At 46.8% G+C, this 26785-nt stretch overlaps 1 protein-coding gene across 1 annotated transcript; it reads left to right on the forward strand.

The window, feature by feature from the left end:
- The first annotated feature begins 4085 nt into the window (after nt 1–4085).
- On the forward strand, nt 4086–10903 carry LOC125758258 (neprilysin-1-like). The gene is made up of 3 exons (XM_049415280.1): nt 4086–4169; nt 5853–5999; nt 10565–10903. The coding sequence occupies exons 1-3, from the start codon at nt 4086–4088 to the stop codon at nt 10901–10903; spliced, it is 570 nt and encodes a 189-aa protein (XP_049271237.1).
- The last annotated feature ends 15882 nt before the right edge of the window (nt 10904–26785 follow it).

The raw sequence follows: 26785 nt of genomic DNA on the forward strand, positions 1-26785 counted from the left end.
GTGTTTATGTTCCTGGCTTATGTCTACGCATTTTTTGCGCTACCTGCTCTATGATGCATTCTTACAAAGTCGCCCAGATTTCCGTTCTCGTAAAGCACAATTTAGCTCCTTAAAACGAATGCCAATACAGTTACTAGCACAAGCTATGTGCATTACTGCACTTAGCGTTGCATTTCTCGCAATCAAGCGCAGCGGTCACTGCAATATCGGCTATCACAAGCGAGCCGCTGCAGGGGCTATCCGTACATAGACAAGTACGCTTTGCGTCAATGTATTAGTTGAAAGAGGCTTCATTATTTTGCTTGTGCCCCGCATTCCATCCCTCCTGCGCTCTCTGATATTGTGTCGGTATGTTAATCGCACAGGCAATTCTCCACTTTACAAAAACATGTAGCATATGTGTAATGCTTCAGTAGCAATGGTAGTCTCAAAACATATTCAACATGTAGCAAGCTAGTAACTATAGAAGACATACATAATACCTCTACAAAACAGGAATCGGATAGATCTAACATATCAAAATATTTTAGTAAGGAGGCCTCATCTAAACGTCACCTGATGGAGCAAGGTTGCTGTTTTGATATAGGAACCACATTAAGCCATAGTCACAGTTATTCTCGGGCAAGTTGGTGCGAATTAGTAAATGTGAGCTTTGGGCGCTAACACAGCAGGCGTAGAGAGAAAACACACGGAGAAACAAAACGCCATGCGTTTACCCGTGTGTTTCTCTAGTTGTGTGCTGTTTTAGCGCCATGTTTGCTTGAGACACAGTTATAGGGACCGCGTGGTTCATTAAAAAAAGCAAAACACTGAACATTATTTTTGTTTGCAGACGTAATTTTACGAATGTGTTTATAAAAGTCGCTCTAACCTCAAGGGCGGAGCGCCCCGCCACGGTGGTCTAGTGGTTATGGCGCTCGACTGCTGACCCGAAAGTCGCGGGATCGAATCCCGGCCGCGGCGGCTGCATTTTCGATGGAGGCGAAAATGTTTGAGGCTCGTGTACTTAGATTTAGGCGCACGTTAAAGAACCCCAGGTGGTCGAAATTTCCGGAGCCCTCCTCTACGGCGTCTCTCATAATGATATCGTGGTTTTGGGACTTTAAACCCCAGATATTAATATTATCAAGGGCGGAGCAATGAATACGAATGCAACCAACTGAATTGTAATACGACGTTAGGTCTGCAGCTAACTCCAGTGGCATGCAACCTTGCCTATCTGAACAAAGCGCTTGTGTACGAAAACGCCGCCGCTGCAGCGAGCGACGTGGCTTTCGTGAATTCTGTCGCTTTATCGCAAACGGAACGGTGAGGCCGACATGCATACAAAGGTACAAGGGTCTGATTGCCCCCGTGAAATAGGCGAGTGCGACGGTGCCAGGCTGTCCAAAGTTCAGAGTTACTACCACAACGATGGAACCACCTTTCCGGCCCCTGCCCCCCGGTCCCCCCCCCCCCTTAAAGGGGTTTTCGGGCGACGAAAGATGGTCAGAGCGTTTCCTATCACCAAGACAGCGTTTGTAGCTGCACACACTAGGGCTATCCGCCCTAGTGTGTCTAGTAAGCGGTTCGTTTTGTTTGTTGCTTGGAGTAATGGTGTCATTCACAATGGTGCCACAGCTACCCCGACATGTCAAGTAGCTATCCATGCTTCGATTTAATAACTTCATATGGGGTTCGACCGAGCAATAGTGTTGTACATTTCCAGGGGCGTAGCCAAGGGGTGGATGGGGGGGGTTCAACCCCCCCCCCCCGAAATTTTTCAGTTTTGCTTGCGTATATAGGCACGCACACATACAAATGCATGCACGAACATACATAAAGTATGGTTGACCCCCCCCCCCCCCCCCGAAAAAAATTTCTAGCTACGCCCCTGCACAATTCATAAATTTCCTGTACACTGCACAGAAAACTTACTTTTTCTTGTCTGGTTGATGAAAAACAATTGCCTCCAAAACTTCATAGCATTTCGATTCGTATTAGACAACGTTTAAAACATGTTCGATCCGATTCGCACTTGGTTTTCATTCTAATTCGCTTAGAAGTTCAAAATTTTATATTCTCACGTCCCTACTATTTGTCCCTTGTGAAGCGGCCCTGGAATGCGGTCCCGACAGCCTATCCGCGTTCCTTTCGACGAAGTGGTAACTCTCTGTCCCTCCCTTAGCACCGACTTATGCCTTGTAAATATGTGTGACATTTTTGTCTTGCCGCTCGTTGCGAGTTCATCCCATTCAGCTGCTTTGTTTCATTTTGTTATTTTTCTCTAACGCTATAACAAGTGGAATATCAAGTTTGTGCACTTATTCTTGGAAGTATAGAAGTAAGACAACATTCATAACTTTGTAATGCCTGCCGCAAGTACAATAACCCATAATATTGAGTAATGCTTCGCAATTAAAATACTCTCTGAACAGTACGCAAGGCGAGCGAAGACAGAACAAGAAGAAGGAAGCGCATTCACAAGAGATGGTATATATGTTTTGAGTGTGTCTTATTTGCGGTACGTGTGGTCCCCATTATATGTAGCAAACTATGCCCTCAACAAATCCTATGCTTAAAGTAGTCCATTATTCTTCGTTTGTGATTTCCTTCGAAAGGTCCCGGTTTTCAGCAGCTCTAATTTGTCCAAAATATCTATAATATAGCGCACATTCTTGAAATTGACGTACAATGATTTATCTATTGAATCATAGTCCTGTTACCGTGCGCTAATGTTATCAATGTTAGCTGTCAAGAAACATACTCATTTGGCAGCACGCTACTAAGCTCTTCAGACATGCAAATAGATTCTAACCCACAGGTTTGCTTGGGCGGACGTAGGTGTTTACTGCTTCTGGCGTCATATAATCTTTAAGCAGTGTGTGAAATATGCCGGCTGCCGTGTGTACTGCCTCCGCTGCTGCTCTGCCAGATTTCAAACCTTCATGTTTCATGCATCAGTATTGAGTATAATACCGTTGAAAAAAAAAAGGAATTCTCATTTTGTGTTGATGCATGAAAACCAGTGACAAACCAACAAACGGTGAAGACGGCCACGTCATTGGCACGAAAAATACGCGAGGCCTTGCAGACAGCTTTGAACACATCAAGTTGGGTCACAGGCGTTGTGCGGCGAGTCGCACTCAAGAAGCTGAGTAACATGCAGCACTACGTGGGAAGTCCCGGCCAGCGACTGGACCCTGCCAGAATTGATAATTATTACGGTAAGCAGTTCATACAAAACAATTACTATGAATCACGCGACAAAGCTCGAGAAAACGTGCTACAAGAGTCATTTTCACTTCGGGTGCGTAAAATTGATCTCTCGCGCGAAATGTATCACGTATGCCGAGAGCGCACTGTCGCGCTTTTTACTCTCAGGGCACTGCGCCAGCCGATTTCGGTAGGGCTTACAGCTTAGTAACTAAACCCAGTAGTGAAATATCTTGATATCGTCATTTAAGTTCAGTTGAGATGAACTTGTTCGGTCACTCCTCGACGTCGGGCTTCTATTAGGGGGTAAGGTATATATATATATATATGTTTCTGTGTCACGTTTCGCGATCCCATATAATATGCAGGGGTCTTAGTAAACTTAAATGTAGATAAATACTTCTAATCAGATCGTCACTTCCCAGTAATTTCAGAGAATTGGGCAGTCCGATACCGTTGAAAAATGCATGTTTTCTGAACTCGTGCTCAGAGAAATATCGCAACGGCAGGTTAAAGTGACTAGCCTAAAAGATTAGTCTGAAAAACAAAAAAGAAACCCTCCAGTAATTGTGCGATGTGCGCGGCTCTCAAGACAATTTATCTTGCCTCGACACTCTACTTGAATACAAGCACATCCAAATATGAATAGTTTCGCCTCGTGCGTGTCGTTTCCGCACTAGCTAGTACACTGAGAACAACCTGATGAAAATATGCCGCACTTATTTTCATCACATCCTACAGATACAGTACCGAACGTGGACACGAACGTGTTTTTCAAAGCGTATAGGGCAGCACTACAAGCTTCGGCTCATCGGTCGTGGAAAGACCAGAGGACATATATCTTCGACGAAACGTCCGTGAACGCTTACTACGTTAGGAATTTGAACAAAATGGAGATTCCCGCAGGTGTGCTCCAGCATCCGTTTTTTAATGTCGAAGGTCCCCCTGCTTTGAACTATGGCAGCGTTGGCATGGTGAGTAGCATTTGATGTATGTAAATATTGTGACTACGGAACGCGTTTACCTACAGGATGGGGAATGCAGAGGTATTGCTCAGAGGAGAAGCAGTTCGTGGAGCCTCTAGCGAGCTAGTTCAGCTTCGTCCTGCTCCTGTTTCTCTATTATTCGCTAGCACGTTCACTTACCCGTTCGCAGACGATGCCCACTGGGTGAGTCAGCCGGATGGTTGACGGTACTAGGCTTTAATGCGCGTGAACTACGTCAGCTATGTTGCTAGAATGGCTACCATTGATCGTGACGCTAGAGATGACGTATGTAACGTCACTTAGGCGATAGAAAATGACACATGGACCGAAGTACGGGACCAGGAACTACTGGCACAAACCCACGCTTGCTGACTGGTGTCCACAAGCACTCATGATCGTCTTTGGTATGACAAACGGAGTGATCTCGGGCGTCGTAATGGGTCTTGGAACGTTGTTGAGGTGTCATACTTTGGAGGCGTGTGATGCGACGTGCTTCTTCAGTGCGTCATAGCGACTGGGCAACGAATGTTCCAAAATTTAGCGTAAAAGGCGCAATAGTGTCGAGACAAATGAGAGGGGAGCGAGCGTAGAGCGGAAAAAAATAGGAGGTGTGCCCTGTAGTCTCACGCTTCGCGGTCTTGTACGCGTGTGTGATGTGGGGGACTACTTCGTTCCAGTTATTGTGCTTGCTATCGACATAAATCTACATCATGTTCCTTATAGTCCTGTTAGAGTCCTCTACGAGGCCATTGGTCTGTGGGCGAAAGAGGGTGGCATGGCGGAACTGGTAAGGAGACAGACGCAGGATTTCTTCAGCGACGTCGGCGATGAACTTACGTCCACGGTCGCTAATGATGACACGAGGAGGACCAAGGCGCGAGGTTATAAGGCGAGGCATAAACTGCGGCACGTGCAAAGCTGTTGCGGCAGGTATTGCCGCAGTTTCTGCGTAGATCGTCAGGTGGTTGACACAGACGGCGGCCCATCGATTGACACCGGTTGAACGGGCCTAGAAGGTCGACACCAACAATGTTGAAGGGGGAAGTAGAAGGCGGTGCAGAAAGGAGAAGGCCGGGCGGTGTAGTCGTGGGATGCTTGTGACTTTGGCGTTGTTCGCAAGGCGCCAAACATTTTTTTCCGTGTCGCGTCGCATCATGCGTCCGTAGAACCTTTGCTGGATGCGGTGAAAAGTTTTGGCGAAGCCCTTGTGTCAGCAGGTTGCTTAATCGTGGAAGAACCGAAAAACGGGGAAGCGTGATGTGCGTGGAGCTACCATTAGTAGATCGGGGCCTTGGCTGGAGTAATTTTTCCTATAAATGACGTCGTATTACACTACAAATTATCCTGGATTGGCGTGGTCATACGTGGAGGGGAACAGAGGATCTAAGCAAAGGTCTTCGTGTTGGCAGGAGGACCATCGTCACAAGGAGCTAGCGAGTTTCAATATTAATCGCAGCATTTTCTGACGCAGTAGAATCTGACCATTGTAATTTTTTTTTTCACTTCGCGGCTGTCGCTTTCTATACACGGTTATATTTCGGGCAGAAAATGAAGATTGGGTGTGTTATACTACCAGATAATAGTTATAGACGATCTACTGTGCAAACCTATCAAGTTCAGATTATTATAGCGCGTGCGCATAACGTTCTTCAATTTTTCTCTGTTTTACAGATAATTGGTCACGAGATGATGCACGGTTACGATAAGGATGGGACCGAGTACGACGCGGACGGCATGCGCCGACAATGGGCAACACCCGTGTTCCTGAAAAAGTACACAGAGAGGGAGATGTGCGTGCGGGAGTCACACAGAGCTGTCGTGAGTGCGCGTTTCTTCACCTGGCAGGCTAACCTGAACACAGCCGACAGCGTGGAAAAGAAAGGAATGCGCGAATGCATGGAAGTGTGGTAATGTCGAGGGCACGTTTACACGTTTATGAAAACAAGGGAAATTTCAGCAGCATAACGCAACCTGGTACGGCAGTTGACTTTTTATCGATGAAGATCCCTGCCGCTACAGCGGGACAACATTGCAAAAGAATTCTGTCGTCGTGCGAACATTATTGGAACATTGTACTCGCTATGCCATATTTAATGAGAATAGAATTGTCTCTTTCCGAATCCCGCCATTATCATGATCATACTGAGCCTGCTATAAAGTTGAGCTTCGTTATAACGAACACTGATGTGGGGTGTTATCGGTTATAGCGAACGAAATATGAGCTTTGGTTGGTCACGCGTCATTTAAATGATCTACGTTATTTACAACGAGTGCAAAAACGTGAGCGCCGCCGCGATGTTGGTAGTAACAAAGAAATATTAGGTTTACTCGAAGCTCAACTTTCAAAACGTAGCATAAAAAGCGAAATAATTATTGGTAGACAGTTCAAAACATCATTTTTTTTCAATGTGGTTATGTTCAAAATTTGTTAAGCGGGCTTGCATCATTAATCAAATAAACAAGAACGCAAGCCTGTTTTTTTAAACGTACATGGTTCTGTTTAAACTTCGTGTTGTAATGTTTCGGCCTGTTTAGCTCGAAGTGTCACAAGGAGACAAATAAAAATTGCCTGGTTCGTAATACTGTTTGAAGCCTATCGCGCGAGCCAGGTTGCCGATTTGTTACCGCCGAATTCTGTATCTACACCTATATCGAATATCGGATATAACGAACAAACTTGTGGTCCCCATGCAGCTTTGTTATACGGAAGCTCGACTGCATGTCCACTGCAGGATGATGGCCGTTCCCATTGATCTCATATTTTTACTATTTCACGCAATTCATTACATTTAATGCCTGCAAGAAATTTCAGTTATCCACATAACGCTTACCCATCCTCGACCGTGTTTCATATCCCTTGGTACCAATTCCGTTCCTAAAGCTCAATGGTTCTCAAATAGGGTTCTGCGGTTCCGTCTTAGGGGTTCCGCGACGCAATCGCCTGCAAAAGAAAAAAAAGTTTTTGTAGGCGAATTTGGACGTATTCCAAGTTCCAGGTCATAATCCAGGAAATGCAGCAACATTCAAGATCACCTCGGCTGCACATCAGCCCTCCCGCTGCATTTTTTTGGCTTTGAGCCAAGCGTAACGAGATGGATCGACGCATTTTTGTAAGCGTAGTAGTTGCGTGCACATCGCGGCCTTAGTAGGCACGTCGCCTACACTGGCCAGTTTGAAAGGGTAACTTGTGGTTTGACGTAACCTCAACACTCAATTTCGAGCACAGACATCAGTATTATCGAAACGAAGTGCACTTTACGTTCCGGTGCTGTGAATATGATACGCAACGTTCGTTAGCGTATTTAACCGGGGTCGAGAATAGCTTGCTGAATCATAGGAATAAAATGTAATGTTTATTAGATTGCTATAAAAGCGGAGACAACACTGGAACCACAATTGACGTTAACCCGGTATGACGCCGGCCCCTCCAGGGTGGTCTAGTGGTTATGGCGCTCGACTGCTGACCCGAAGGTCGCGGGATCGAATCCCGGCCGCGGCGGCTGCATTTTCGATGGAGGCGAGAATATTTGAGGCCCGTGTACTTAGATTTAGGTGCACGTTAAAGAACCCCAGGGGGTCGAAATTTCCAGAGCCCTCCACTACGGCGTCTCTCATAATCATATGGTGGTTTTGGGACGTTAAACCCCAGATATTATTATTAACCCGGCATGAAGCCTATATCATAGGCGTCATGCCGGGGAAAGTAGATAGCCAGCACTGCAGCTACATTTGACACCACAATTGACGTTGCACCGACATTACACGTCCATAGGGTCTTTTTTCCAAAACAGTTTAGAGGCTGACTACCACGCAGAATACTTGGGTTCGATTCCTGCTAGGATACTAATTTATGTTCTTTGCATTCGCCGGGTCAATGCTGCCGATGTGGGTTTTTCTTGACGCTCTCGAAATTAAATTACCAATGTATATTCTCGCCATTCCTGGGCAGATATAAACTGTCAAGCACATGTGGCGCATACCCGCTTACCGTGGCTAGTGGTATACGGGTATGTGTCACATGCATCGAGAGGAAAGGGTTTGACAACGTACGGGACAGGATTTTCACGTTATTCATGTCATGACCAGGCATACATATTCGTCAAACCCTCTTACCCTCCCATGCCAATTTTGGTCTACACCAAATTAAGGAGGCAATCACGAGAGCACACAGACGTAGGCAGATAGATAGATAGATAGATAGATAGATAGATAGATAGATAGATAGATAGATAGATAGATAGATAGATAGATAGATAGATAGATAGATAGGAACGCGCAAAGTGCCTTGGATTCGCTAAGAAATGCTTTTCGCGCTTGAAAGAGGTTGCTATGCGCACTCCTTGCAGTTAATTCCAAGGAACCCGTCAGGATGCGCCTATCCATCTATCTTATTACCATCATTAACAAACCATCAATTTCGACAATCATTACTAACCACCGCGGTAAATGTACAGCAAGCATGAACAACAAAAAACAAACAAAATCGGCGAAGCCTTATAGATACATATTCTAAGCAGTCATAGGTAGAGAAGGAACCATGATTATGCGGCACCCGCTAAGAAATTTAACTCTTTATCGAGAAGCGATATGGATGGGGATTGACGTAGCTCTCTTTAGAGATCGCGGTTTTTGGGGACTTTCTGATTTGTCGAGGCGTCTTGTCACTGTACCAGCGTAGCAAGCTCGTGCTACTGAACTTCGGAGAGCATTCGCAGTCTCTCCAATAGGTATCTAGATGGCCTTGTGTTTGCCTTCGTGAAATGTGCGCTGTCATTGCCTCATGATGGTTGACAATCAACCAGCTCGAAATGTGTTACTCAAGCATTGTTTACATAAAAACGTCGCAGTTTCTGTGCTAGTGCAAAGCGCTCAAAGCGATAACAACAAAGTTGAATATCCACCAACTAAAGAAAAACTAGGTCTTTCAGGATCCCTTCTCGCGCAAACTTACATAACGCCGGCGCAAGGGAATACGGCCGCTCCAGTGAGCGAAGCGGTTTTCATGCTGTCTGTCGCTTCAAATCGAAGTTAGCATTGAGAGCACAACACGTACAAAGGCATAAGGCTTGGGCCCTGCGCTGCCTCGTTCAAACGTCCGAGTGGTAAGAGGCGGCCAAATATGAAAACTGTTGAGTCTACGCAGGGCCCATCTAACCAGTATGCGGGGGTCACCCAGTGATGTAGTCAAGGTTAAGAGAAACCTTTAATGCGTAAATGCGATAAGACGCCACGCGTGTGGTAAGCTGCGAGTGACAGGGCCAGGTCACTAAAGTAACCAAGAATGTTGATCCTTCATATCTACCATCTTCTCATGCGCCTACTGTTGAAGACCACGTGGTCAAAAGCGCACCGAAAGCAGAGGGCCTGACAACGTTGTTAACTGAGGCGACCTAAATTTGGCAGACGGGCGCGCTTCTCGCGAATCAATGTTTGTTATATTTGCTATCACGTCATGCACACGCGCGGAGCGAATTTTGGGATCTCTGCTGTGGAAGGTTTCACTTATGAAGGCCCTACCGGGGAGCGCTTTCGCGTCTTATCTTTTCTGTAGCCAAGCTTGTTGTGAGCGCATATAGTAACTGATGAAAAAACATGCGTGCAAGTGAAGTGCAACGAAGAAGCTACATGAGTCTAATGATGAAATGGTGGCAGCGAAGGTAGATCCGCAATATTACGGCTCACATAATGTGAGCTTTACTACTTCTTTATAGGGTATTTTCGGACTCTCACGGCATCGTTGGTATGTGAATGATTTTCACTCAAACAGCGTGATTGGCAGTGCACGTGCGGTGGTAAACGCGTGCAGCCGAGTGTCTTACAATCGACGACATCTTCAAACAGGCGCCAGAATTACGATTGAAAGTCACGGTGGTATTCTCTAGGTGTCATTGAGAAGCACTTGGGTGTGCATGGTCGTCGAATGCGCAGCGAAAACCGAAGAGAAGCATGTAGCTTTCTTTTGAGGTCAGTGTGTTTTACGAATATTTTAAAAACGGGTGGTGGAATTGACGAATATTTTCTTCCATATCTGATCCTTGCTATGGCCGGTCACTTATGCTAGTGATGCCTCGAGCACTACGATCGAATCACATTCTTTCTGTACGAACGAGTTATAGCGTAAGAGCGCTTTGTGAATGTGCCTTGAGGAGCAATGACAGCGAGGCACGTTAGAAATGCTCACTGCTGTACGCCGCCTGGCTTCATGATTTATACTTGCTGCATCGGTATTGGCAGACAAATGTTCTTGCGAATAATTTCTTTCGTAAACGGATCTTCGTGAATACGGGTGCTGTTCCTAATACTAATATGCTATGCTCATAATACGTTGCATATGCAGATTCAGCGCCGCTCTTATACTTCGTACTTGCATAAATCCTTTGCAGGAAACGGCGAGAGCCCGGCAGGCTGCGCTCAACGACACCATCGACTCGGAGAACGTAGCCGACTTGGTGGGCACCAGGCTTGCTCACGCGGCCTTCGCGTCCTTACCCCCTGCTGAGCGGAATGTGAGGCTTCCGGGCCTCAACCTGACGGCGGAACATCTCTTCTTCATTGGGCACTGCGCGAAGTGGTGCCAGAGCCACCGTGTGATTAGAGAAGACTACGCTCCAGGACGCTCCCGCTGCATTGTACCACTCATGAACATGGCCGAGTTCTCAGACGCGTTCGGATGTGCACCACAAGCTCCCATGAACCCTCCTAAAAAGTGTACCTTTTGGTAGCTTTGTGTGTCTTGCGTTTATTTATTTTTTCTGATTGCATATTTTGGATTTAACATGTCATTAACATGAAGATTCAAATGACTATGTCGCTGACTCCTTATGTGTTTGAAAACATGCCATTTTCTTTAACGTTTAACACAGCGCCGCAGTATCATTCGCTTCTGCTTATTCACAGAACTGCGCCGCAAGAAAAAGCGAGGCATGCAGCACAAAACCTCAAAACGCACCGACTCCTCGCCTTGCTTTTGCCCTCGCGCCTTTGGTGATATTTATTTATTCGCCGTATTTTAGTCATGCAATCAGGTAGGTCCACACAAGTTCAAGGGGCCTTATGCGAAATAAATATGAAAATTTAAGCACTACTGTATTGCCACGCGGGCGACACTGACGCTTCCGCTGTGTAATGATGTATTTCCGTGGACACGTGTATAGATATGACCAAACGTTATTTTTAAGATGGTTAGGTTAAAGGGCACTCTTCCACGGCATTTTGCCTGAAACTTATGCTTGGCAGAGTAATATGCGAAGGTAAAAGCTTTTTTACGAACTGATTTCTATAATTACAACATTTCACTAATTATTTTTTCTGCCAAACTGGACGGCCCACAATTTCCGTAAAAAGCCAGTGGGCCTAGCCAGCAGCTCGCAATCCGTTCCAATTACGCTCCTTTTCGACGCTGTCCACATTCCGCAATCCAAAAATCTTGTTCCGTATTGCGGACACTGTGCTCGCTCGTTCAGCCTAACATGACACTGAGTGGAATGCCTCGTGTCTCAGAGATGGTAGCTACGCAGACCAGTGAGAACTTGCGATATGTCGCGATCCTTATGCCCGAACAGCAGCGCTGCTACCATGCCTCTTTAGACTCAAGTCCACCACAGCTCTGATTCTCCGCTACAGTACTGCCATTCCCTTCAGTATGGTCCGAACAGGGATGACAAATATTAATGTCGCTGGGAATATCCCTCTCGCACGAAGCGTTAGTCCTTGCTACGATCGCAACCTTATGTTATTACTCTCGCTATATTGCTTTCAAATCTGATGCTCGAGAGGCTTTGTTAACATTTACAGAGTTAAACAGCCGGAAGGACGAGGACACAAGAAAGCACAAACGCAGATCCAGTGCTGATCACCACTGGTCCTGTGTGCTTCCGCTTCCTTTTGTCCTCGTCGTGCGTACTATTTAACATTGTAGATGTTGCAATGACTTACGCAAGTGAAACTGCTTTTCAACTATGTTAGCAGTCTCACTCCCCGCATTGGCATTATCAAAATATTCGCTACACGAACTTGAACGGCATAAAATCACACATGCTAACAAAACAACTGAAGAAATTTAATTGGTGAATCAAATGCGGCAATGAATACAATTATATCATTTCAAATGGCAAACATTCGATATGTCGACACATGTTGCGATGCTTTACAAACTGCGCTACTCAATACTTGACAATGTTAGGAGAAAAAGAAATTTGGGGACGGGAGAAACATGTAGGGAAGGGTGTTTCAGTTCCACTGAGATGAAACCTGTGGCGGGGAAAAGCATCCAGTGTTCGCCGGTGTTTCCCACAGCAAAATCACTGCGAATGCGCAATGAGAGACAGAAGAGAAATTAGACACAGAGACCGGCTGTCCACTTTTAGCAAACGTGTACCCTGCGAATATTTATTGTTCAACTAAGCTCAAAAGAAATCTCTCACCGGCACTACAGTCAAGATCCAGTGCCTATATATAAGGGGTGGCCGGTGAACGGTTGTGCAGCGCGAGCAGTCGGTTTTAAGGAGCTGTCTCGCCAGGGTCTTAAGCTGGGGCAAAGTCCCGCGCCGTAAGCGTAACCTTAGTTCCAGAGGCGACCGCTACAGGCGCAGCTTGCGCGAAAGAGAAGTCTTCTTCCTCTTGTTCTTCGAGAGCCTTGATGATGACATTAACGCAGGCAAAACCACATATAACATAGTCAACTGTAGCATGCGCACGCTCGTGAGAAATAGAAGTCTTCATCCTCTTGTTCTTCGAGGGCCTTGATGACGACATTAACGCAGGCAAAACCACATGTAGCATAGACAACTGTAGCATGCGCACGCTCGCGCGAAAGAGAAGTCTTCTTTCTCTTGTTCTTCGATGGCCTTGATGATGACATTAACGCAGGCAAAACCACATACAGCATAGCCAACTGTAGCATGCGCACACTCGCGCGAAAGAAACGCCTACTTCCTCTTGTTCTTCGAGAGCCTTGATGGGTAAAACACGATTATCTCCGAGCCAGCTCCTGAATCGTCATTCACTTCGTGGATATGGCGCGAATTTTCTTCAAACAAAAAACTCGCTAGCAGACGCTTCCTGCGTCGGCGTTGTCTTTCGCGGGCGAGGGCACGTTCTCGTTACTTGCAAGCTGGTAGTTAAGCTTTCGTCGCAGAAAGAGCGTTTCCATAGTCAACGCGCGCCGTTCGCTCTCTCTAGTCACACGGCGAGTGCTGAGGCTGTGGCGCCCTCCCTTGCGCTCAAGCAAATCGACCGTCTCGACAGTAGACGACGACGCACGATGCACGCCGAGACCCTAGGGTGCTTCCTCCCTGAAACTGTATGCCGCTGCACTCAACGTGAAAGGGGTAGGAAGTGCGGAGCTGTTGTTTGCCTGCCCTTCAGCGACGCTCGCGTTCACGGGAAAGAGCACGGTGGAGTTCCAAACGAGCAGCCTGCTCAGCGTCCACGGCGGAAAAGAAAAAAATGACGCCATATCCACGAAGTGAATGACGACTGAGAAGCTGGCTCGGAGAAGACTGGGAAAACCCGTTTATTCTTCCGTACAAGTCCTGTACCCTCATATGAAGACGTGACACACGTTGTCCGACACATGTTGACAACTCTACCTCCTCACAAGCTGTCGAACCACAAGCAGTCGCAGACCTTGCAGCTGTGGCCGAACGTTTGGTCGAGGAAATCGCGCCTGAAGCGCGCTTCGGCGCCACCAACTTTAGGTAGCGAGCGCTTTCAGCGCTTGGCCGCTGCATCCCGCGCCCGTACCTCCTTCGAGGTTCTCCTGCCGCCGCTTCCGCGCTGCTTCGGCTTCGCGGGAACGTATCTCGGAGCCCGCACGACGCTGACGTCTCTCTGCGGCCTCGCGAACTCTCACCGCAGGGTCTCGGCGGCGAGCCCACGCTGCTGCTGCCTTGCGAGCCCTCGGCTCCGCTGCCTTGTCTTCTGCGTTCATATCATTAGTATAAAAGCGCACTGACTGACCACTGTCGAAAGAGAGAGGTAGCGCGCAGTTGTGGCCCTTCAGCGTTCTCTTATCAAACTAGAGCACTCGCCGGAGTGGAGCGAGCGCCGCATGCTACTGTTGGCTATGCTATATGTGGTTTTGCCTGCGATAATTTCATCATCAAGGCGCTCGAAGAACAAGAGGAAGAAGACTTCTTCGCGCGAGCGTGCGCATGCTACAGTTGGTTATGCTATATGTGGTTTTGCCGGCGTTAGTTAATATCATAATCAAGGCCTCGAAGAACAAGAGGAAGAACACTTCTCTTTCGCGCCAACGTGCGCTGAGCCAAGCTAGCGAGAACCGTAGATGAGGTTACGGCGCGGGACTTCGCCCCAGTTTAAGAACCTGGCGAGCCAGCTCCTAGAAACTTCATGTGTGATGCAGTGGCGCACTCTAGTGTTCTTTTTTTCCTTGTCCTCATCCTCACTTCCCTTTTATGCTTCATTGCTATACTATACTATACTCGAATACGCTACGCCCTACCTTCGCCCTCCCCCTTTCCGTCCACACACATACACATACGCACGTCATCTGTAGCCGTTTACAACATAAGCATCAATGTAAGTCAGCCGTCGTCGTGAAACCCCCGAAATTTGCGTAGATTCCCCATCCACAAAAGAAAGTTTACTGGAACCGGTACACGCAAGCGCTAGATACGCTTATAAAGTAAATACTTACAAATTGCGTCAGTGTAACTTACACAAACGCTAGACGCGATCTTATGCAGACTGCAGTAATACACTCTATGCTACCAACCAACTATACAACAACGAACATGTTAATTAAAAGCATCGCACTTCTCAAGGTGATGGGGAAAAAAGAAAAAAAAAGAAAGGGGAGGGAGCAGTACAGCACGAGGAGTGGGGTAACTTGTTTCTCTTTCTGAACTCAGTATGGCGCTGCTGGAAATGCGTTTTTTCCACGTAATGCGAAAAACCGAGTGTGTCAGCGCCTTAACAAGGCATCAACACCACTCACTTCCAGCTCTTCAACTAGGTATCCGAAAGCAATTTGATAAATACGGTGCATGGCTGGGAACGCTGCACTCTGTGGTTGTCGACGAGCTTCTGCCTGGGACCCACGTCTCGAGATCACGTACATTGTGACCAAAAGTACCAACTAGGCAAACATGCCGTTATTCTTTGCGACAGCGATGCAGCTTGAACTCCAAAGGTGCGCCAAACAAGGTGCCATACACCTTTAGCAGCAACGCATTCGTATAACGCATGCATAGTGGTCTCGGATTGCGCACAATTCGCGCATCTATCATTTGGTGTCACGTGCAACCTGGCGAGGCATTGACGCGTCGGTAAGACGCTCCTTCTTCTCAAGCAGTCAAATTCGCGAGCAACTTCAGGAACTTTGCATTTCCTCCATGTCTTCCATCGGCTTGGGTTCGTTTGTCTTTTATCTTCGTCTTCTAGCGTTTCTTCTATCAGCAAGTAGCTTAAATACATTCTCATTTCTCCTTTTTCGTGGCGTGAAGCACCTTACGCTATTTCAAGTAAGAGACTTCCCTATACAGGCACGTGTTCATGTCGCTCGTTTCCGGTGAAAACACTTGAACTTCGTGGAATTTTTCATCAATGATTCCTACATCGCCGCCTGGCTAAACATATTATCTTAAGTTGGAATGACGAGCTGTTAATGATTAATCTGCGAAATGTTTACATTAGCAGCGAGAAAGTACTGATGGCAAGAACTTAAACCACTTAGCACAACTCCCTTGCACAGATGGATTCCAGGAGTGCCGCAGTTCTAGAGGTGTAGCTTGTATTTGTTCTTACGTTGTACCCGACAACAGTTGATGGGTCACTGCGCGTGCCCTAGTTTTGATCACACAACGCCTGAAGATTAAGAATCAAACAGCATTGGCTTCGAATATTCGATGCGGTTCAGCGAATAGACCACATAACCATTTCCTTGGGCCAATGGTGGAACACTTTATTGTTCAAATAGGTGCAAAAAAAGCCGAAACAATGAAAGGACTACACGTACACATGCAGCGTAAAGAGCGTTTGCGCTGTGTACGTGTGGTCATTTCATTGTCTCCGTTTTTTAACACGAACGTGTTTTATGCCGGGGTCCACCAAGACTTCAATGACGTATTTCCGTCACGGAAATGACGTTGAAAAATGCACACAATCAAATGGAAAAGAAAAACTTGAAGCAAGAAGTTCTATCAACGGGAGTCGAACCCTCGTCCTCTCGGTCTGCCATAACAGATGCCGGGCACGCTATGCACTGCGCCACCTTCACACACTCTGGAGCTTTACAAACGCGCCTTTTATATCTCCCACTTTCCTCGCACAGTGCTCTTGATTAGCGGGTTGGTGTCACCGTCTGGGAGCGATGAAGTGAAGTAATGCATCATGATCGTGGCCTCCGCGATTAGCTCCAGCAATGCGTCATTGCCGTCCGTCCCGTTCGGCGTGTTTCCAATAGGAGAAGTGGAATTTTGTCAACGCCTTGACACACCGCGATGTGGCAACTTTAGCCCAAGCCTCGGCCTCACTCATAGCATCCATCCATGTTAAAAAAAACATTTCACCATCTCCCACTAAAGGGGACCATGTAGGGAAGCGAAGGAGCGCATGGGTCGACTTAAAGTTCCGTTCATCATGGGCACCTTGCCCGATCTTAACGCGTCATTGCAAGTGGAGCACACCATGAATTCACTGTAGTTGCTGTTGCTGTTACTCGTCCCGAACTCTTGATGGAGCACGCCACGCGGGTTCATCGCGCGTCTGCAGAATCTCGTTCCCCGACGCCATCACGTGATTGCTGAGACAGTGTAAGGAGGAGAGGCCACAGCGTCTTACCCAGCCCCTTACACAGGCCCGAACGCGCTAGCGCGTGTCAGCGCGTTCTGACTAGGATACAACGCGTTGGTTAATCGCGCGTCTGCAGAATGTCGTTCACCGACGCCATCACATGATTGCTGAGAGAATGTAAGGGGGAGAGGCAACAGCACACGTGGTTTTGTCTGTGTTACGCCAAGCTAGGACAGCATTACGGCAGCCCGGGCCCCTAAAGTGCTATGCACGTATCATCATCAAGGCGATCGAAGAACAAGACGAAGAAGACTTCTCCTTGGGGCGAGCGCGCGCTCAATATGTTACAGATGGCTATCGTAGGTTTTATAAAGCCGACGATCGCCAATGGAACTGCGCACAAAGCCCAGCGCAAAAGCTGCTTCGCATCTAAAAGAGCTCTGCTACGCGCGCCTGCCTCGTCTGGCTGCAACACCGCGTTCTCCGCTAACGCTCGCCCCGAGAAAAATGGCGGCCAGGCTAGATGGGAGACACGACGCGCGTTGCATTTCCCTCTAGTCCGGCCGCGGTGTTTATTCTGTAACATGTCGCGACATAGCAACCTTAGCCGACGCTCTTCTGGCTGTCAAACCGCTTTCTCTGATTACGCTCTCACCGTTAACTACTACAGCTACAACAACGGTTTGTTTAATCGTTGGTCATGGACGTTAGTCATCGGGATCAAGATATGTGCCACCAAGCGTCAATGTGGGTGCATCCACGTTAAACGGTGCTATAGACGTCAGACTCTGCCCAGGCGGCGCTGCGAAAAACACCGCCACCAGCGCCCTCATCGTAGCCCTGGCCCTAACTGGGTAGTGCAAAGAGAGCCACCCGCAAGCGAATGTGCATAGGCCGCAATATAACCTCCTCTTTCGTTGTTGTCGAGGCGCGGTTTCCTGAAAATCAAGGACCTGGAAAGCTTCTTCCGCCAATCCACGCTTCAGAAACAAAGGAAGCTGATCAAAGCGAACTGCGAGTACAACAAAATAAGTTTTAGTTATTCCCGCGCGCTGCAACTCGCAAGTACAAGCGAGCATCACACGACACCGAGTTCGAGGCAAGCCCTCCGACATCCGTTCTCTAGAGCCTAAATGCGTTAAAGTCGGGTATATACGTATGCCACAGCGATAGTACCTACATACACGATCAATTTACTTAGCTATGCATCTTACGATCAGTGGTACAAAACTCGGTTCATCAGGGGCGAATGGCTCCGGCGATTTTCGCCTTTTCAGTTGCATTCTCCCTTAATTCATCTCTCGCTTCCTGTGCATTGGAGTGTTTTATTACGCATCCTCAAATGGTCTCTTGATGGTCGTCTTCCGTTTGTATGTACTGCAAATGGGGATACGTGCGTGTCCACTTTCGCGGGGTACAACCAAAGGCAAAACCGTGGCCTCCGAGATAGCTACGGCAACCGCGGAGGACACGGGCGAAACAAACCTGAAGGGGGTCACGACCAACATTCTGCGATTTACTTGTATACATGACGCACGTGGTGTTAGCTAGTTAGAACCAGAACTCTGAGCCTTCAAAACGTACATACGTCTGCGATGCTGTGTTGTGACGACCAACTCGTCGCGGTGTGCGTATCACGCGTCTCCAGTCTACCTCTAGCTGCTCACTTCGTGTTACACGACAAGCACCGCGGTCAGAGCCTCTGCTGAGCTTCATAGTCAAGGTTACCACGGTTTTGCATCAGGGCTACGCAACACAACAGCAGAGCCACACATTCATGCCACCGGCTGTGGAGAACGCGGGTACTTCGCTTACCGAACACGCTCGCAACTGCCTGTATCCAGCGCTCTCGCCTTTCTTCTTCGTACGACAACTATGGAAATCAGTAAAACTGAACGTTGTTATTCAGTCTTTTACGTCCGTGGCAATTCACAACGCAACAGTGCGTCTTTTGCGGAGTTTCTTTGTAGCGTGCGGAGGGCTCTCGTCTGCTGCTGTTTTCGCCGTCGTTCAGGCGAATTATCCAGCAAGCACTTCACGACGGTTCGGTGGCGCGTCCGACTAGCGGAGAGCAATTCACAGCTCTCGTTCTGAGTGCTAAATGCGCAAACACACGCGATATTAAGCTCAATCGTTGTTTCGCACTCGCTAGTTGCACCTGGTCCCATAGCAAACTATGCGAGAGAGTCGGTCTATGCACTACTCAATACTTCTCTGACAGGTGGCGCCACACATCTTGGAAACTCCAGAGTCTGACGTCTATAGCTCCCAAACACCAATAGACATTTAGCATGCTTCCTTATATCAATGCACAGTAAACATTCAACCAGCTCTGTAGTGACACGTTTTACTTTCGTGTTATAACGATTCGTATGACGAAGGGATAAACGGTGTTTTTTCATTGTTCTTGGTTTTTGCGCGGATTTCTACGATGATGCTGAACCAACTTGCCCAGCAGGCCGCTCTTCCGAATAACATTCGTAGGAAGCATTTCTAGGCCTGGCCCACCGCATCAATCACACGGTATTCAATGTCTTCAAAAATATCAGGCAGTAAACCAAATTGTAGTTTGTATTATTGTCTTGATGCCTGTGTGTTGACAGTGTTTATTTATTAAATGTTAGCCATTGAAGCAGATTAAATGCTGAAGGTGATGATGTTTTAGTAGTCTTTTTGTGCTCTCTCCCAGGTGGAAAAGGAAATTTCGCTACGCCATACAGCGACCTTAGCAATGCTTTTCAGGTAGTCAGCCACTCACAGTTTATGCTCATACTCATGCCCATAGATGTTGACTCTTCAGTTGTGAATCTCCTGCACAGCTATTTTATCCCTTTCAGTCACGAATTATGATGCACTGTCTGCAAATGCATCAAATTTGCATGGCATGATTTGAAGGCACTCAGTATTACATTCCAAGAAATAAAATGAAGGAATGTGTTGTTTTGTGCGAGTTTCAGCGATTAATGTTAATTAGCGTGTAATTAAATATCTAATTATTCTGCAATCAGTAACCTTCAATCCTTGCATAAAAGTAATCAACTATTAGGCCAAAAATGCATGCACAGTTTGTTTTTTGGATGTATACTTTTCAAGCGAAGAAAAAAAATACTCTTTACGTTGGTCCCGGAATGTCTCACGTCGAACGATCGTCGAACATGGTAGTGTCTCTAGCAAAGTGATCATCTGCAGCAATAAGCAGCATAATGAAGTTAAATAAGCGCCAGTTGTCCACTCAGGAAGCCTGCACGAATGTGCACACTAAGTTTCAGGTCATTTGAAGAAACACGCGGTGCGTGATGCGACTCCGAAGTTGGTGTGTACAAATGTACACACCGTGACTGAAAGGGTTATAGATCATGTTAAGTTACAGTAAATGGCCAAATGTCAGCTTTGTACAAGTCAACTTGCGGGGTCTCTGAAGGGTCAATATTAGGCATTTTTCGCTTTTTTCACCATTAAGAATTGTTCGTCCCCTCAATATGCCGATGACATCAATATACTTAAGGAACTTCATTCTTTTAGCGACTTTTAGCTGCTCCATTCAGATTTGTGTTCTTCATCCGAGTGGTACAATAGCAATAGCCTTGCCTGAGTACTGCTATGGTCAAAGTGATGTGTTTCAATCGCCAAATTTTTAGCGTATCGTTTTCATAATTTATTAATTATGTATCATATGTCAGATTTGCGAGATTAATAAACTTGGTGCAGTCTTTGATATCGCCTCACAATTTTCAACTCGCACTAAGCGCGTTCATATGCTGGATGTTTATTCTCTCGGTTGAGTTTGCAGAATATCTGGAAAATTCAGATCTCCGAAACCTATGCGGAAATAGTACACCGCAATAATTCTTTCCCAACTTACCTACTTGAATTATGCGTCTGGGATCTGCAATCGTATTTCGAAATATAGCAGCAACACCACTGAGTGCGACCAGAAAAAAGATCCTGAGCATATACAGCGTGCCCCAGTTATGTCTAGCGAGAGTTTAAAAATATGTCAACGCACTCAATGTGGCTGCGACCACATACATGTTGGTGACAATTGCGTGGAGTATTTATGTGTTCTGCTGTATGGTGTAATTAAGCATGAATAATTAGGCAGCTTTTCAAGCAACGAAGCTGGACGAAATATTGCAACGAGGAAGTTGTAGATGAGCTTGAAAACTGTCCTATTTAACAGTTGACTTTCTATCTATTAAGCATTAGCGTTTCTGCTTACTAAAGATACTTGAGAAATACAGAAAATACCACATGACATGCCCACGTGTGCTCCTATGCACGCTATGATTGCAGTGCTGCCTGAAATTCTGCGTGCAAAAGTACATACGATTTGGCCGCGTGTGCTGCGGCCAAAAAGGCGACAGGGCAGTGAATATTGTGGTGGCTGCGCTTCCAATAAAATCTTGCTGCTGTGCTATTTCTTTCAAGCTTCTTCACGGTGTAATAACCTGCCTGGAGCTGCTCAGTGATATTACCTTACAGTTGTTCGTAAGCACATGAAATAAACGATCTGTTGAGTGGATGACTATTATTACTGTTAAGGCGTTTATTTGACGGCACTCAGCGACAACACGCAATGACGACAGTCAGGTTAAAGCAGGGACTTTCAGAGCGAGCGGCGTTCTTTCATTACTAAGTTCCAAGGCTTCGCTACATTACCGTTATCATTATTACTTAAACAAACGACGTACGTGTAGGTGCTTCGGTTGGCTGGCTATTATTCATGCTATGTTATTGCAATGAAAGATGTACTCTCTTCCACATTACCCATTTATCGAAGGAAAAAGCGTAAAATCTCAAAAACACTTACACTGCACCATGTTTAGCAAACTTATGAAGAGGTATTTTCAAACCGTGGGTTCAGGTGAGTCCACAAAAGTGTCACTTACTGTCAAAAAACAAAACTTTGGAGAACGCTTGAGCTTCGCCTTCAAGTGTAGAACGCGATTGCCCAATCGGGCTCCGCGCGCATCGCCTTCTCAATAGCTAGCCTATAGCTTCGGTTCTCAGTGCATGACTCAACCGTGCAGTGACGACACGAACGACTGTGCACCAGGGGCGTAGCCAAGGGGGGGGGGGGTTGGGGGGGTTCAAACCCCCCCCCGAAATTTTTCAGTTTTGCTTGTGTATATAGGCATGCACACATACAAACGCACGCACGAACATACATAAAGTATGGTTGAACCCCCGCCCCCCCGAAAAAAATTTCTGGCTACGCCCCTGCTGTGCACGTATCATTGGCTGTTTCAAGGTATCCTAGAATGCCTACTGCAAGTACAGTTGTTAAGTGCCCACTAGGCCAAAATTATTCCTTTTGCGAATCAGCGAAGGGCCCACTACGCGTACATAAGGCAGCACGCAAACTAACGCAGCTGTTCACTTTGGCTGATGCTTTTGCTGATGATGAAAATTAAATCTGTCTGAGCGCTTTCTGTTGGGTTGCCTTTTAAAACACCCACTCGTTAAGCAATTGACATGTGTTGACGCCTGGCGTGATTCTACGATTCTGCCACGCAATACTGCATGCGTTAAGGAGACTCCTCCCACTATATGACATTCATATAGCGTTTATTTCCGAAGAAGCTTCACGTAGGTTCCTTCCTTTCAAAAAGAGCCCTACCAAAAATACACGGTATGATTTGTTCATGTTATTAGGACTTTATTTGCTATTAAAAACTCGCATGATTGATAGACATGCCGAGCCACCAAGATCAACGTGGTATACACGGTATGATTTGTTCATGTTATTAGGACTTTATTTGCTATTAAAAACTCGCATGATTGATAGACATGCCGAGCCACCAAGATCAACGTGGTCTGTCTTCCGAGAAGAAGCAGCTCAAGTGCGCAGTGTTGTCAAGACTTTTAAGTCCATTCCGGGGTGACTTTCACTTCTCGACGCTTGCATGTGCTTGCCTGACTTTTGAAATGCTTCCTACTGTAGGGAACAATGCGGGTGTTGTGCATGTTAAGCTAACTCTAATGTGACGCATTGTGTACTGCGCGGTTCACAGTAATAACAGGTCATCTTTCGATGAATTAAAGAAAAAAAAGAAATAGCGTGACTCTGTGGTAGAACACCTGCTTCCCACGCAGACGGCTTGGGAATTCCCACTTGCTTTAAAAAATGTTCTCCGTACCGTACCCGCAGTTTTTTATTATTTATTTTATTTACGTCTTTCTCGATCACTAATATAGTTTTTTTCCCGAACATGTTTCAAAAATTGCCTACTTGCCACGCAGACGGCTTGGGTTTATTTCTCAATCGAACGCGAAGATTTTTATTACCTATTAAATGCAAAGCATTTCTTAGCGAACCTTTGGCACTATGAGCGTTTCTGTCTACGTATCTATCTATCTACGTATCCATCTATCTATCTAGCCGCCTACGTCTGGGTGCTCTCATGATCGCCTCCTCAACTTTGTGTAGACTAAAAGTGGCATGGGAGAGTAAGGAGATTTGACGAATATGACTGTTGGGTTATGACATGAATAACGTGAAAATCCTGTCGCGTACGTCGTCAAACCCTTTCCTCCAGACGCGTGTGGCACATACCCGTTTACCACGGGCCGCGGTGAACGGGTATGCGCTACAGGTGATTGACAGTTTGTATCAACCGAATAGCTGCGAGGGAAGACATTGGTAATTTAAATGAGAGAGCGTTAAGAAAAATCGACATAGGCAGCGTTGACCCGACGAATGGAAAGAATAAGAATTAGGATCCCAGCAGAAATCGAACCCATGCATTCTGCGTGGCAATCAGATGTTTTACCACAGAGCCATGCCAGGTCTATAAACAGTTTTGGCAAAACAGCCTGTGCAGGCGTAATGGCGGTGCAACGTGACATGTGTTTGCGGTGCTGGCTATCTCATTTTACAAGAAAGCAATAAGCACTACATATGTACTCCTACGATACATGCGTCATATCAGATTAACGTCTGTGGTTCCAGTGTTGGCTCCGCTTTTATAGCAGTCTAATAAACTTTACATTTGCATTCTATGATTCAGAAACCTATATTGAAACATTGCTCGACTCCGGTGGAATACATTAACTAAAGTTACGTGTGATTTCACATCACCGCACCATAAACTGCACTTAGTTTCGATAATACTGACGTATGCACTCTAGCGGGAGGGCTGACGTTACGTCGCACCATAAGTTACCCTTTAAACGTCAGTGCTGTCCACGTGCCCGGTAAGCCCACGATGTGCACATAGCCACTACAATTACAAAAACACGTCGATCCACTTCGTAACTCTTGGCTCAGAGCCATAAAATACAGCATAGAAGTACTCGCTCACTGCTTCGCACGAAACCGATTCCCACAACGCGCGTGATCTGCCGATATTTTTTTTTTATTGGACCTTTCTCGATTTTTCGGTCACGGACAAGATGATGATTTTTCGCTCACAACCAACGAAGCCAACGCCGGGACCGGAATACGCAGAAAGCTGAGGGTTTCTGCGTGTTCCACTCACGTCTACACCCAGCTCTTTGCGCATCAGTATAAGGTCTTGCTTATGTATCTTACCCGGGTGATGAAATTATGAAAGCTGCTCGAAAATAACTCCAATTACTAGGTAGTTTTAAACTATCGAACTCTTAACAGTACTGGACTAAGGGACTCGATATATCTCAGAGCAAAGCAAGGCACTCACCTTACACCATGAGGTCGTGTTGTGCTGCGTTGATCTCGCTGGTTGCCAGTTAACGAGGCATCCGGTCCATCCCACCGCTTGCCATCCAGTTGCTCGACCGGCCTTTGCCGGCTCCGGAGTCCCTGGAGGAAGGCAAACTTAACAGAGATTTTATTACATTCGTTACATGGCGAGAAAATTCTTGCGAAAATGAGCTCGGTGGCTCATTATAAAGGGTATCTTCTACCCAGCTCCCTAGATGGGGGATTTACTCCAAGTCGAGACGGTCCAATCACGTCACACACAGCACTAATAAGGGTGCCGCCCACACCGGCCCAGGTCAACGTCCTCTACTGGGGCGTGACCACCACACTCTGCACCTGTGGCACCAAGGGGACCCCCTTCCTTGCCATGTGAAGACCGTAGGGTGATGGGTCACACGCTCGGACAACTGGGCGCATCAAAAGGTCCGTCGCTCCGAAGTACTTCACCGCATAATTATCGGGGCTGGTTATAATCCACGCTCACGCCGCTGTCTCTTCAAGGAAGATTTGGCGACAGGAAACCATTACGGTAGTCTCGTCAAACGCTGATGAGTCGGACTGCATGGCGCCTTACTTCCCGTCTTGGGAGGACAATTCAAGTGCTTGAACGGCTGTCAGCAGGCATGCAGCCTTTCGGCGCCTTGTCCGAAGGACAGGGAACGCCGCTTTCTCTTCGGCGCAGGCGCCGATCGTAACAACACCCATGTGCTTCGCGCGGGTGCATGTTAAAGGACCCCAGTTGATCGAAATTATTCCGTAGTCCCACGCTACGGCGTGCCTCATAATCATGTGGTGGTTTCGACACGTAAAATTCCAGAAATGTATATTATCCTACTTTCCCGCGTGCACTGTACAGTGGTATCATGTTTGCTAAAATGTTGAAAAAATTAACTTTCATGCTTCTTTATATTGCTTGTTGTATTGCTTGTTTATATTGATAAGCGTTATAAGTGCCGTGTAGAACTAAAAGCGCGTGCGCTTGCCAAGTATGTTAAAGCCGAAAAAACTCAAATTATTGGTGTACAGTCTCAGGTGTTCATTAAAAGGACCATGTTTTTCGAAGCAGGACTTACTGTATTTAGGACAAAGCAGATCGTGCGAAAACCTATACAAACAACACGAGACACACGGATGTATGCGGCGCATCGCGCACACACCGAGCGATCAGCACACACAAAAAAACGAAAAAAAAACAACCGCCACGGACGTTATAAAGCAAAACGATGAACGTCGCACGTTTATTGCTCGCATTAATCCTAGGTACAAGTAATCGCACGCGACTGGCCATCGGGTAGTGCTGGATAGTCTGAGGCTGCCGAGTGAGTGCGAAAGGATGCGAAATACGATACCCGTAGCAGAGAGGGAGACAGCTCTCCGCAGCACGGAATCACGACGTAACTCGGCGTGCGCATGCGCGCGCGCGCGCGCATGACCATGTGGTGGAGGAGAGAAGTTTCTCCGCTGGCGCTTGCCGCAAGAGGGCGCGACGAGTAAAGCGTCCGCAGCGTCCGTAGAATGGCCTAAGCGTCCGCAAAATAGAAAGTCGCTGTTCCAAAGGAGGAACGCAACCCGTTGCTCCAATCGCGCTCCCGTTTTTTTAAGTGTTCTACGACGGTGTGCCTCATAACCATATCGTGGTTTGGCACGTAAAACCCCATATATCATTATGATTCCATGCATACATAAACGAAATTCATAGGGGATATTAATTCTTACTCTTTTGTGGATTTTCTGCGAGGGCACAGCATGAAGTGCAGATACTCTCGTTAAGTGGTTAAAAAGGGGTAAGCAACGGCTACTTAAGAGTGCACGTGCGAAATATAATAACAGCAACATAGCTAAGCAAAGTTCCCACAAGTGGCGCAGGGCCTCTAATAGGTGCCTTTGCCAGTGGGTATTATTCATTTTCTAAGGCTACTATCATCATCTAAATCGTTCAACCTGCATTCCAAACCACGTCGGTGTTGTTCCTGCCGTTGTTGGCGAGTGCTCTGCTTCAGTTAACCAAAAGGGAGGACGTCGCCTACTTATCATCGCCTCTGTTCCTGGAAGGTCTACACAGACTCCGCTCAAGCATGGTGATGTGAACTATTTTCTGGCACATTTGCAGAGAAGTGCACGCGCGAGCAGCAAAGTCTACGCGAAGGGCGCCTTAACAGAACTG

The sequence above is a fragment of the Rhipicephalus sanguineus genome, chromosome 4 (genome assembly GCF_013339695.2).
Source record: "Rhipicephalus sanguineus isolate Rsan-2018 chromosome 4, BIME_Rsan_1.4, whole genome shotgun sequence".
NCBI lineage: Eukaryota > Metazoa > Arthropoda > Arachnida > Ixodida > Ixodidae > Rhipicephalus > Rhipicephalus sanguineus.

Excerpts from the sequence above, each read along its gene's own strand:
- LOC125758258 (XM_049415280.1), top strand. The coding sequence starts at position 4,086 with ATGGAGATTCCCGCAGGTGTGCTCCAGCATCCGTTTTTTAATGTCGAA. Across the intron at positions 4,170-5,852 it reads ACTATGGCAGCGTTGGCATG|ATAATTGGTCACGAGATGAT; the intron begins GTGAGTAGCATT and ends TCTGTTTTACAG. Across the intron at positions 6,000-10,564 it reads GGGAGTCACACAGAGCTGTC|GAAACGGCGAGAGCCCGGCA; the intron begins GTGAGTGCGCGT and ends AATCCTTTGCAG.